This window comes from Setaria viridis, chromosome 9, assembly GCF_005286985.2.
Source record: "Setaria viridis chromosome 9, Setaria_viridis_v4.0, whole genome shotgun sequence".
Lineage (NCBI taxonomy): Eukaryota > Viridiplantae > Streptophyta > Magnoliopsida > Poales > Poaceae > Setaria > Setaria viridis.
In genome coordinates this window covers 31,284,293-31,296,603 of record NC_048271.2, presented here as the reverse complement: position 1 = coordinate 31,296,603, position 12,311 = coordinate 31,284,293, and the positions used below count along the sequence as shown (strand labels likewise).

Sequence of the window (12,311 nt, the reverse complement as noted above, 5' to 3'; positions counted from 1 at the left end):
GCGCGGAAAGGGAAGGCAACAACAATTGCAGCTCGCAGTTGCAAAGATGGGACAATACGATGAGAGGATAAGGTTGGGCAAGCTATTTTACTGGGCTGTGGATCCTACATTACGGGATCAGATATAAAATTTGATTTGCAATCACGTACCTTTGTTGTTCGCTAATTAAAATTCAATATTGCAATCACGTAAGTTGAAAAAATAGCAAACAAGTGTTTAATCATACCTCGTGTTTCATGAACCCTATGTTATAAATACTGCATTCCAAACGCCTCTTCCTATGTTTATTCTGCGTTTTTCCTATCGTCTATTTTCACAAAACATATCCATCGCTTTTTTGTGTTTTTTTCCTTTCCTTTGTTTTACATTCATTTATTCTAAATAGGTCCTAAGATGGTGATGCAAAAATCCGTACCCCATGCCTGGGAGTGAAGATGACGAACATTCTTTAGGTGGAGTCCTGGAGTGGAGATGATGCAGCCCATCATGAACTAATTTTCTAAAAGTTAGCCTCCCATTTGGCATGGCTTATCGAGCGTCTTCTTGAGCAGTTTTTGATGAAATCGTGCCAAACGGTGCATCTCAAAATGGCTCGCGACGGCTGCGAGTGGGGCGCAGCATTGGCAGCGTCCGCCGGTGGGAGGCGGGGGTGCGGGGTCAGAGGTGGAGGCACGTGGGAGGAGGCAGGATCAGAGGTAGGGGTGCGGGTGAGAGGTAGGAGGAGGTTCGGGAACCAGATAAGGTTAGAGAAGTAAGAGAGGTAAGAAATGTAAAGTAAATATAAAGAAAAATAGAAAGAAAGAAAAATAGGAAAGAAAGAGAGACAAACGAAAAAAATATAAAAAAATTATAAGAGTAACGTGGATATTTAATTTACTCTACCGGAGGAGTTAGAGGCAAAGCTATTTTTTTCACTAGTCTGAGGCGCGCCAAACGCGCTGAGTAGCCCAGCCCGCTCAATCCGTACCTCACGCCTCGTGACCGACATTCCGAAGCGCCGCGGCGGCGTCCCGCGTCCCGCCGCTTCTCCTCCGCCGCCGCTCCCTCAAGGCGTCCTCCGCCGCCTCCCGCCGGACCCGTTCTGCCCTCTTCGCCTCTCCCTCATCCGCTAGCACCGGCGCCGCCTCGTCTGCGACCCGCGCTTCCTCCGCCGCTACCACTCCCTCCGCGGCTCCCGCCGGGCGCCTCCGCTCCTCGGCTTCTTCCGCAGCTTCCTGCCCCTCCCTGCCTCGTACCCTCGGGCGAGGCCCCCGACCGCGTCCCGCCCTAGCGCTTCTCCCTCCGCGCGAACACCGGCCGCTGGCACTTCCTCGGATGCTGCCGCGGCGACGGCCGTGGCTGCGCCCTCCTCGGCTCGTCCTTCGCCAGTTCGCCTCGTGGGGCCTCCTCATGGTCTGGGAACCCCTCGCTGGCCGCCGCGCCGTCCCCTTGCCAGCGACCTTCTACAATCGCTCCTTCCGCGGGACCGCGGCGCCGTCCTCCTTTGTGCGGGCGACGGCGGCGTCGGCGTCGGCGTCGACTCGTGCCCATCCAGTATCGCAAGATCCAACACCAGATGTCCCGCGGATACATCGGCCTGTGTTTTTGATGCAACTTCCTATCACCTTGATAATCCTGTCTTCCATCCATCCCGGATCCTGAATTCCTTGATGGTGAGCTCATCCACAACCATCCTCCTTCCTTATAGGTTCTAGCCCTTTCATTCCTTCTTCCGCTGCTTAAATCTTTTATCAGAGCCATTTCACCTTGCGAAACTTCCAGAATCCACTCGATGTGACCAAATAATCCGATCTATATTTGGGAGATTGGGTCAAGTCTTACGGATCATTTGCGCAAGTTGCTACCACTTTAAACATTAGCAATTTTGTTGCTGTCTCATCCTGCTGGCGATGGAAAAAATGGTATGCCGTTTTCTAGCCCTGCTCTTCTCCTGTTTTAAGCCCAATCAACTTTCACAGCAAGATACAATTGGCATGCATGAGTCAATCAGTGAGCAGGACATGCACCCCACAAGCTTGATGTGCCTTTTGGCAGATGAAATCATCATTGAGATTTTCCTTCGCCTCCCTTCACACCCTTCTTGTATTCTTAATGCCTCACTTGTCTGTAAGCACTGGCGCCACCTGATCACTAGCCCTATGTTCCTTCGCTGCTTTCATGAATTTCATCACGCGCCTCCCCTGCTTGGTGTTTTCACCAACTCCACTCGAATCCCTTGATTTCTTCCCTACGGCGATGCTCCTAATCGCGTCATAGCCAAAGCCTTCTCCCTGCCTGATCCGTACTGGCAGGTCCTCAGTTACCGCCACAGTCGTGTTATCCTTGTTAACTCAACTTGGACAAGAATGCTAGCGTGGGATCCCATAACGAATGAAAAACGCTTTGTGCCCATGCTAGAGTTAACTATCGAGCCTGGGAGCCAAGCTGCAGTGTTTTGCAAAGTTGGCCACAATGACCACTCTTGCCCCTTCTTCATAGTTTGGGTATATACCTATGGAATGGCTGCTTATGCCCATGAATACTCATCAGAGAGGGGGACTGGGACTTCTTGGAGATTTCTTCTGTTCCATATGGATCTATGGTTTATCCCAGGCCAAGTGTCCTTATCAGGAACGTCTTATATTGGCTTCTGAAGCCAAAGCATATTCTCGTATTTGATTGCTGCACACATGAGTTATATCACATCGAGTGTCCACCCGAAACACATGATATCTGCAGGAGAAATGTCCACGTACGTAATGAAGACAGTGGATGGGGGGCTTGGACTGATTGCTTTGAAGGGGTTCTTCCTGTGGCTTTGGGTCATGGAAACCAATACTGAGGGTGCTACAAGTTGGGTTCTTCACAAGGTCATTGATTTGGAACCATACCTTTCAGGGGCAGTGTCAACTCTTCCATCTACAAATAATCATACCACAATAAGGCATCCAATCATGATATTGGGGATTATTGAGGATGAAGATGTGGTATTCTTATGGATGATATCTGGTGTCTTTGTAGTCAAGCTCAAATCAATGCAGTTCAAAAAGATGTTTGAATCTGATGTCTCTGTTAACTATTTTTTCCGTACACAAGCTTTTATATCGCAGGTGTGTACATCTGTTTACTTTGCCTATACTTGTTTTTGTTCTATGTTTATTGATGCCTAACGTCCTAAATGGAAGTAAGTTGTTATTGGATCACTTTTCATTCTACTATGTACTAAGCATAGAACAAAATTTTATTTTTCTACCCGAGTTCATTGATTTGTTATCATCAGATGTACTAGTAATCTAGTATACATGCTACTTTTATTTGTGAAACCACATACTGAATTACTGGTAGGCATGAAACTAGGCATAAATGATTGTACTTCTATTGGAACAAACATAATTTTTTCTTAATCCACACTAACAAAGGTTGCTTTTCTTTCCGGAACTCAGCAACAAACATGACACTAGGTATTAACCATCAGTATGCTTATTTGATGAACATCAATCTAAATGGTGCTTTCAAATTACTATTAAACATACTTCACTGATTCAAATTTATTTATTGGAACATTTACTATCTCTACTGATACTTCTTTGATGAGTTTGTTTCTGCTTGGTCTGAACCACTGCGAATATGGCTTGATGTCCAGTGTTTTGACAGAAATAAATAAAGAAAAAAAACTTTCTGTCTTTTGCCAGGTCAAAAACATTCCATCTGTGATAACTTTTTAGTGACAGCTTCTTTTTTAATTTTTTAAATTGCTAGGGAAATGCCTATGTATTATACTATCATGGGTCAAAAGTATAATAGCACCCGTCACGTTGAGTTGTCGAGTTGTCGTTGCTAGGCTATCCAGACCTTCACCACTACGTTGGCTATGCTGCTATGTCCAACAGACCTGTGCCTCAGCCCGTATGATGGTTTTACCTCTTTGTTTGGTGTATAGTGCCCTTGGCTGTGCTGCTATGCCCATGCATGCTTTTCAATGCTCATGTCGCTCTTCCGCTGTCCTGCGTGGCCTACATCACAACCCTGCTCTGTGACCACACCTTTTCTACTTATCTAGCAGTGCTTGCATTTTCTGCAAAGCACAATCTCACTTAACAACAGCGAATTGAATGAGTCAGTCAATGCTCAATGGCAGACTTCATTGCAACTTTGTCCGAAGGTGCTGAGTTGGTGACTGGTAGAACTAAGGATGAGGAGGAGACTGTGAGGAACCAAGGAAGAACTGGCGATTCAGAGAAAGCAGGAAGATGTTGGGATAAGATTGGAATCAATTAACATGAGATTATTGTATTAAGTGCTCTTCCCTTTTCTGACACAGCATCGTTGAGTCATCAATTAAACTGTGTTGCTCCTTTTGGGTTTAGTATTTTGGCACAATAAATTTTTATGTGATCTTATGAAGATTTACATTGCCCTGCGCACCTTGGAGTTTTTACTTTAGTAGATGTCTTACTAAATTTTATGTGATCTTATGAAGTTTCAATTTCCCTATGTGCTACAAGGTTCACTTGCCAGGTCATAAGTCTTTATACCGTTCTATTTTGTATTCTTTGGCAAGTTAATGGGAAAAACTGTCAATGCCTAGGCTCATTTCCCACCCAATGCACTCATCTGTATTTTTCTTTAGTTATTAGTATTTGTGTTGCTGGCTTTGTTTGCATGGAGTGAACTAGTTTTATCTTGAGTCTGAATGCTTGCTACCAACTATTTCCTCACGAGGGTTATTGAGAGTACTGAAATATACGCACATTTGCTGGTCTAATTAAGCATGCTTGCTTTGTTTTCCTCCTGTGCTTGTAGGTGTTTCAGGACGTGACAATGGGAACGCTGGAGCAGCATCTGCATCTGCAGGTCAGGAGGTGACATCTAATTATCTAAATCTACTTGCATCTGCGCCTGCTGAAGATATCATGGAGGTGGTGAGGGTTTCGGTCGCCCGTCGGAGTAGCTGCCGAGTTTGTTCTGTGTTAATTTGTGTAAGAATTAATGCAGGCACGATGTCTGCCCAAGGAGGTGCTAGATGGACACCTCACACCTGTACCGTGTGCTTTGAGAATTCAAGTTTATTTCATTCAAGATGGCAGCATATGTGGTTGCTCTGTGGACACTTCCAGCTGCTGATTACTTTTACCATTTGCGTGTAAGGCCTCTCTATGCTGACACCTGCTGTGTACTTAACTGTGACCCTGCTAAATTTTTGCCTGTTAATTGCTGATGGCCAGTTAACTTTTTCGACCTAGTTGATGGAAGGTAATCTGTGATGTCACCTGTTGTCGTTTGGTAGATGTAGAACAGTTGGTATCATTGATTAGTCGTGTATGATCTGGTTTCTTATTTTGGTGGATTTATTGGTGCACATGGTTTCGATTTACCATAATGCACAGTATTTCAATTTTTGAGGCAAAAGTAAGATGATTTGCTATCTCTGTTTTTGCAAGAGTTCTTGACTTTTTTTTTTTTGTCTTTGTGACCAGTAGCATTGTGCTACCTATCAAAGGTGAGCAGCTGTGGCAGTTCTCGCAATCTAGCAGGAATGCAGAATGCTGATGTGCTTGTTGCAAACGAAACATGCTGCGAGCTGATGAGCGGTTTGGCTTGCTTTTTAAAGTAAAATTTGACTAGTTGAAGGCGCTTTCAAATGCTTTGCTCCGGACTGACGAGTGGTTTTGGCTGGGTTCACTTTTGCTGTAAATTTTGACAATCTCTCTGTTTCAAATTGTAGGTTGTTTTAACTTTTCTAAATTCATAAGTATTTATATGTATATAGACATATATTATATTTAGGTGCATACAAACATCTATTCACTTGAAAAAGTTAAAACAACTTACAATTTAGCATGGAGGGAGTAGTTGAGAACATGCGCGCAAATGCCTTCGCCTCTGCTGGATTCGCTGCTACCATTTGCGGCAAATTTCTGCTGTGCCAACGAGTGAATAGATAGATTGTTAAATAATCGGAAAAGCAAATGCCTGACAGGTATTTACAAGTGCGCGACATTGGCTTGGATGGAGGGAAGGAAACTTTGTTATGTATGATATGGGCCCATATACGCGGAGACGTGTTGGGCCAACAGACAGAGACATGTTGAGCCGAGGCAACGAGCTCTTCCTCTCGCCAACCGTCTCCTCAACTCCACCCTCCTCACGCTTCGAAGCAACACCATCGCTCGTCTCCGAGAACGCACCACCCACTTCACCGCCTCGCCGGCTGCTCCCCTGCTTCCATCTCCGCCGCCGCCGCCATGGTGCTTGAGGTCAGTACGCCTCCCCGTCCATCCCCCTCTTCCTGCCCCAATCTGCTGACGCCCACCGATTTCTGACCATTCCTGACGGTTTCGGTGGTGGTCCAAATCCAATCGCAGGCGACGATGATCTGCATCGACAACTCGGAGTGGATGCGGAACGGGGACTATCGCCCGTCGCGGTTCGCGGACCAGTCCGATGCCGTCGGCATCGTGTGCAACCTCAAGATGCAGGTCTCGCTTCTCTTCCTTGCCCGGGCGCGTGCGTCGCCGCCACGGGTTGTTACTCTGTTGTTCGCTAGGGTTTTGGGGGCGCGGGGTCTTACGAGTTTGTTCTCGGTGGGCGGTGGATTTGGGTCGCTCAGGCGAACCCAGAGAGCACGGTGGGGGTGTTGGCCATGGCGGGCACGGGCCCGGGCGTCAACGTGATCGTCACGCCCACCGATGACGTCGGCAAGGTCCTCGCAAGCATGCACGGTACGCGAAATCCCAACTTGTCATTCGATAATTCCCAAACTGCAAGTTGCTCGATGCCCAATCTATCAAATTCAAGTTGTATGGCGTCATGTGACTACATGTTGTCAGTGGACTAGCTACCAGCGTTAGTTATAACCTTAGACAGGTGACGCTTCCGGCATTTTAGTTGTATAAGAGCAAGAGGTGTTACAGTGTTAATATCACTGCAATGCTGCTTGTACAACAAGGCAATGCATACTGTTGTCCATCTATATATGTACTCCCTCCGTCCCAAATTGTAGGTCATTTTGACATATTTAGATTCATAACCTTTGCTATGTATCTAGACATAGTATATATCTAGATAGATAGCGAAATCTATGAACCTAGAAATGCCAAAACGACCTACACTTTGGGGCGGAGGGAGTAGTAGTTATAATTGAATACTGAAATTTAAGCATCATGAGCATCCTGCATTCAGTTAGAGGACTAGATTCCTGCTCATATCTTCCGTGTGGGCATTAGTGATCCTCACTTCACAGATTCTTACAGGTTGGTTGATACTGCAATTTCTGAATTTGGTTGACTTGCTAACCTAGTTAGTTGGTGTGGTCATAGTTCGATTCCATTTCATTACAATATGCCATCGTGAAGAAATTATCCCCTCCGGTGTCTTTTATTTTGTAGTTTGTACATCGACACGGCCTGAAATGAACACCTTGAATCATTTATTTTCCAGTTATGTTGTAGGAAAAATATTGGAGCCTAATATGTAAGCATTTCTGCATCCAGGAAGTATTTCGGTGCTATATGTTTGACATAAAGAGAATTACAAGATGCTGGGATCACCTTGTCTTCCTGATGATACCAGATAATACAACTTTCTAGGAATCATATTTTGTATCATGTTGTCTGCCCCTAATTGATTGTTCAAAATGCTACTTATGGAAAATTTGCTTCCACCATGTTATTTTTGGGTTCAGGGCTGGAAATTGGTGGTGAAGCAAACTTAACTGTTGCTATCCAGGTCGCTCAACTTGCACTCAAGAATCGGCAGAACAAGCAGCAGCAGCAGAGAATAATTGTTTTTATTGGCAGGTATAGTCTGAGGTTGCATCAGTGCTGTTTTACTGATCATACTTTACATTCAAGTTCTAAATTTCTCCCTTACAGCCCAGTACTAGATGATAAGTATGCGCTAGAGGCAATCGGAAAAAGGCTGAAGAAGAACAATATTGCTATTGATGTTGTTGACTTTGGTGAATCTGGCAATGAAAAGCCTGAGAAACTAGAAGCTCTTGTTGCTGCAGTGAGTAGTGGAGGCAATAGTCATATAATTCATGTCCCTCCCGGAGAATATTTACTTTCTGATGCCATCATCAGGTAATCATATGTTATGGTATCAGGCTCTAAACTGATGCATCAGCATCTTATCTCTAATAGCTCTGTCCTCCTACAGTTCACCAATATTAGCACAAGGCAATGAAAGTGGTTTTGGTTCTGTAGCCAGTGGAGCGTCTGGTTTCGAATTTGGTGTGGACCCAGAGCTGGCCCTAGCACTTCAGAGCATAGACCAAAGGCAATCTTCAACCTCCAATGATGACACTGTTATGGTTGAGGCGGAATCTGAACCAAATCTTTGTACTGATGATAAAAGAAATCTGCAGAAGGTATGTTTAGTGTCAGTCAACTAATGCAATCTGTATCTTTTGTTCTGCATGTCGAGTAAAACTATCTGCTGTGGGACCACCTCAGCCAGAAGGTACTCTCCGCCTTTGATCATAGTTCAGGTCACCAGAGGATAGACTTTTCTGCTATGTGTGTTTATTTCAATGTTCATTAGATTTGGGAAGGAAAGACTCGTTTGTTTTGTTCAATGGCTTCATATATCCAAACTATTTGATGAACATTCATTGGATAAGAATTCTTGGCAGTCCTGTTAGCATAGAGAAGTGACAAGTCAAAGCTATTTTAAAATAATGTGGCATATTCCTCAACAAAGTTGTTAATTGACCATTGCAATGTTAATATAAATGCTTCATTAAGCTTTTATGCCATAAGCTAAGGCCATGCTGTGTTATCAGTCTAAAGCATTTGATCCGAACATGTGGAATTTATATACTCATGCAACTTTCTTTTTGCAATATCCAAGTTCTATTATTTCTTTTAGACTGATCAGATTTCAGGATAACCATCCTTTTGACACCATCTGAATGATTAAGGAATTTTTTATTCTTATAGTTGATCATGAGGAAAATCAATAGTATTGTTGTAAATACAGGATGAGGAGGATCAGCTATTGCAACAAGCTAATGAGATGTTGATAGAATATGGTAACCATAGAGCTTTACATGCTGCTGATGACGAACTGTTTGATGTTGATGAGGTGGCTTTAGGTCAGTAATTGGGTTGCTACAACATCTATCTATATCTTCATATTTTATCGTCACCCAGTGATTAAAAGGGCTCCAAATATTTGTGAACAAAATGTAAGATTTAAGCTTACAAATATTTGGAAATAGTGAGTTAAAAAAGTCATTGTCCTTATCCATCCTTCAGTGGTTGACCCACTTATACAAAATGGAGTTCCACTAGTTTGGTTTTTTTCCTGAAAGGTGAATTCCATTATTGTGTACTACCAAGAAGCAAGGTTATACAATGCACCATGATACTCACATTTTGTCAGTGATTAGTTTGATTCTTATGTTCTATGCCATGCAGTTCTTCAGATGTCTGTTCAGGAAGAAGAAACTGGCACTCAGTCTGACATGAGTGAATTGTTTGACAACCAACCATTTGCGCAATCTGTCACTTATGCAGTAAGGCCTTGGACTTGATATTCTTTCAGTAACCATTATGCTTATTCTAATACCAGGACCAACTATATTGATATACCAATAAACACTTCATAATTTTTTTTGCAGCTTCCTGGTGTCGACCTTAACAATCTATCTAACAAGGATCTGCAGGAATGGCATGAACTATTGATTGGCACAAGCGAGGTATGTTTTTCTTTTCTTAGAAGGGCTCAGCTTGTTGGCAACCTTGATGGAAAACTAGTGATCATGCGCTTTTGATTCATTAGCGCATTTCTCATCTGAAAAATGGATCTCAATTTCTTCTTGCTGCATTCTTAGGATCAGCTCTAAAAATCACCTAATTTGCATTTTTTAACAGTAGTGTAGTAAGTAATTTCTTGCGGTGATCTTTAAACAATATTTAAATTTTAGCTAATGCACTGAAGTTTTGACAACAGTTTCCTTCTGTATGAGTAACACTTGTCCATGACCGAGGGCCCATAAGGATTTTATTTTGCCTTGCTCAATAGAAAAGGATTATTATTCTCTAGCTGAACTCTATGCATTCTGGAGTGTTTCATGCCTATAAGATGGTAGTTTTCCTTTCTTGGCCAAAAATATATGTTTCTTTTGCAGTAGCCACTAATATATTTGTTCATTATACAATTTGCATGTTCCTTTCATGGTGTTCTTAAAATCTCGGTGGTGAAGCGATGACACGGCTTCTTCAATTGGTGCAGGCAAAGAAGCAACGCAAGAAGCAAAAAAAGAAGCAACACAAGAAGCAACAAAAGAAGCGTGTGGGCTGAGAAGAAAGATGAACCTGAAGGTGACGAGTCAATTGCTAGCCCCTTGCAAGCTACATTGTGAGATTCGACTGAAAACTCCCCATCGTGCCCGCGCAGCTGTGCGGTGCAACTGTAAGTATGTGCCCGATGATTTCCGGGGTTTTCCATTCTGGGTGTATAGTGGATCTAGCTTCAAGATGGAAGTGGTGGTCTCGAAAATTGATCAATGTGGACCTAACCGTTTGTTGAGGTTTACCATGACCACTGATGCAGAGCATAGGGTAGTCTCTGCTGGGAGCGAAGTTACATTACATTGCTGTACACATAGGATGTCTGGCCTTTCTGAATTAGAGAACACGCCGTAGAACATTATGAATACAAACTGTTATGAGAGAGGCAACATTAGAACTGACGAATGTGGAAGTTGTTGATGTATATGATAACAAAAAGCAAAGCGTCTGAGCAAATTTGGCCCGGCACAAGCCTGCCAGGCTAAGCCTGGCCCATAGCGGGGGACAGAGACTATTATTTATTTTTGAACAAAAAACGGAATAGCGGGTATGTGTATTTTTTGAACAAGGCTGGAGACTATTATTTATTTTTGAACAAAAATGGAACAGCGGATATGTGTATTTTTTGAACAAGGCTGAAAAGAAAAGCCCAAGTTGGTGTTTTATTTTTGAGCAAAAATGAATAAGGCAGCCCGAGCCCCAACCAGGCCCAGTCCAATGCTTGCCCATGACCAGATCTTTTTTCAAGATGAGTTTGGACCCGGTCTGACTTGCAAAATGCTTAGATCTAATCCGACTTTGATCGAGTCTTTGTCATAGTGAGAACGAAGGAACTGGGAGATGGAGTACATGCAGATTCGAGCTCTTGACTAAGTATAAGTGTTTATATTTTTTATAGATTTATTTCTTATTTATTATAGGAATTCCATCAACAGCGAGGCTGTGACTTTTAATAAGAATAGTGGTCCCGTCAACAACAGTAGGAGGTGGGATGTGTATATATCATGGTCAAGAAAACGCTAGGCCTTTTTTTTTTGAAAACTATACAGCGGGAGGCCCCACTGAGATAAAATATATTAAAAAGGAAGAAGAATCTGTATAGGGAGAAAATAAAATGGGCACAAAAGTAACTTTTTTTTTTGAAAACTATACAGCGGGGGAGATCCCACTGTGATAAAATATATTAAAAAGGAAGAAGAATCTATACAGGGAGAAAATAAAATGGGCATAAAAGTACCCTAAAAGGAAAAACATCAAGAGAGAGCTATACAAGCTAAGCTAAATTAAATTAACCCAGATAAGGAAAGATTTTCTATTGCTTTCTTTGATTTTGTAAGCCTGAAGTCTGGCCTCATCCACAAAGTGTGATACCTAGGAAATTTACTTATGGATGGACGTTTTCCTTAAAAAATTAGTGCATTCCTTTGCTTCCAGATATGCCAAGCAGCTATGATAAAGATCGCCATGAAGAAAGGTTTTTGAGACATATCTTTTGCAGTCTTGAACATCCTGTAGAATGGGAGGTTAAGGTGCCATTGGAGGTCAATTTTACCCCAGCAGGCTGAACTGAAGCTGCAGGTGAAGAATAAGTGATATGCAGTTTCCTCCACATTGTTGCTGCACATTACACAATTATAGTTGCCACCATTGACCATGAAGTTTTTCCATTTTAGAAGGTTTCTTGTATTCAGTCTATCCATCAAGAGGAGCCATAAAATGGCTCAAGTTTGTTGCTACACTTGAACTTCTAGATCCATATGAATGGAGAGGGTGGTCTTATGTTCTAATGGGAAATTATAGAACTGCTTGGAGGAGTAGGTACTAGATCCCCATATATAGTGCCAGAAGTCACACGTTTCTCCTTGCACTTGAATCCTTTAGATGATGCCTTGCAATTCTTGGTATTCTTGAAAGGCTTCTTGAGATAGCACTATGTGAAACTATTCTTTTATAGAACTATTTTGCAAGAAATCTACTACTGTTACGTGCGTGTTCTTTGCAAATGTGAACAGTCTTGGGAAGGAATTCTTCAAC

At 42.9% G+C, this 12,311-nt stretch overlaps 1 protein-coding gene and 1 long non-coding RNA gene across 2 annotated transcripts; both read left to right on the top strand.

The window, feature by feature from the left end:
- Positions 1-960: 960 nt before the first annotated feature.
- LOC117835575 (uncharacterized) lies at positions 961-5,221 on the top strand. The gene is made up of 2 exons (XR_004635952.1): positions 961-3,089; positions 4,783-5,221. It is a non-coding gene; the product is annotated as an uncharacterized lncRNA (long non-coding RNA).
- Positions 5,222-6,064: 843 nt separating this feature from the next.
- On the top strand, positions 6,065-10,678 carry LOC117835574 (26S proteasome non-ATPase regulatory subunit 4 homolog). Its single transcript, XM_072291080.1, has 10 exons — positions 6,065-6,236; positions 6,345-6,458; positions 6,590-6,701; positions 7,473-7,778; positions 7,854-8,063; positions 8,140-8,350; positions 8,962-9,076; positions 9,402-9,499; positions 9,605-9,682; positions 10,219-10,678. Exons 4-10 carry the CDS (start codon positions 7,645-7,647, stop codon positions 10,285-10,287), a joined length of 915 nt encoding a protein of 304 aa, XP_072147181.1. The 5' UTR covers positions 6,065-6,236; positions 6,345-6,458; positions 6,590-6,701; positions 7,473-7,644; the 3' UTR covers positions 10,288-10,678.
- The last annotated feature ends 1,633 nt before the right edge of the window (positions 10,679-12,311 follow it).

Coding starts and splice junctions, on each gene's coding strand:
- LOC117835574 (XM_072291080.1), top strand. CDS start 7,645: ATGTTATTTTTGGGTTCAGGGCTGGAAATTGGTGGTGAAGCAAACTTA. Junction 8,351..8,961: donor ATAAAAGAAATCTGCAGAAG/GTATGTTTAGTG, acceptor TTGTAAATACAG/GATGAGGAGGATCAGCTATT. Junction 9,683..10,218: donor TATTGATTGGCACAAGCGAG/GTATGTTTTTCT, acceptor CAATTGGTGCAG/GCAAAGAAGCAACGCAAGAA.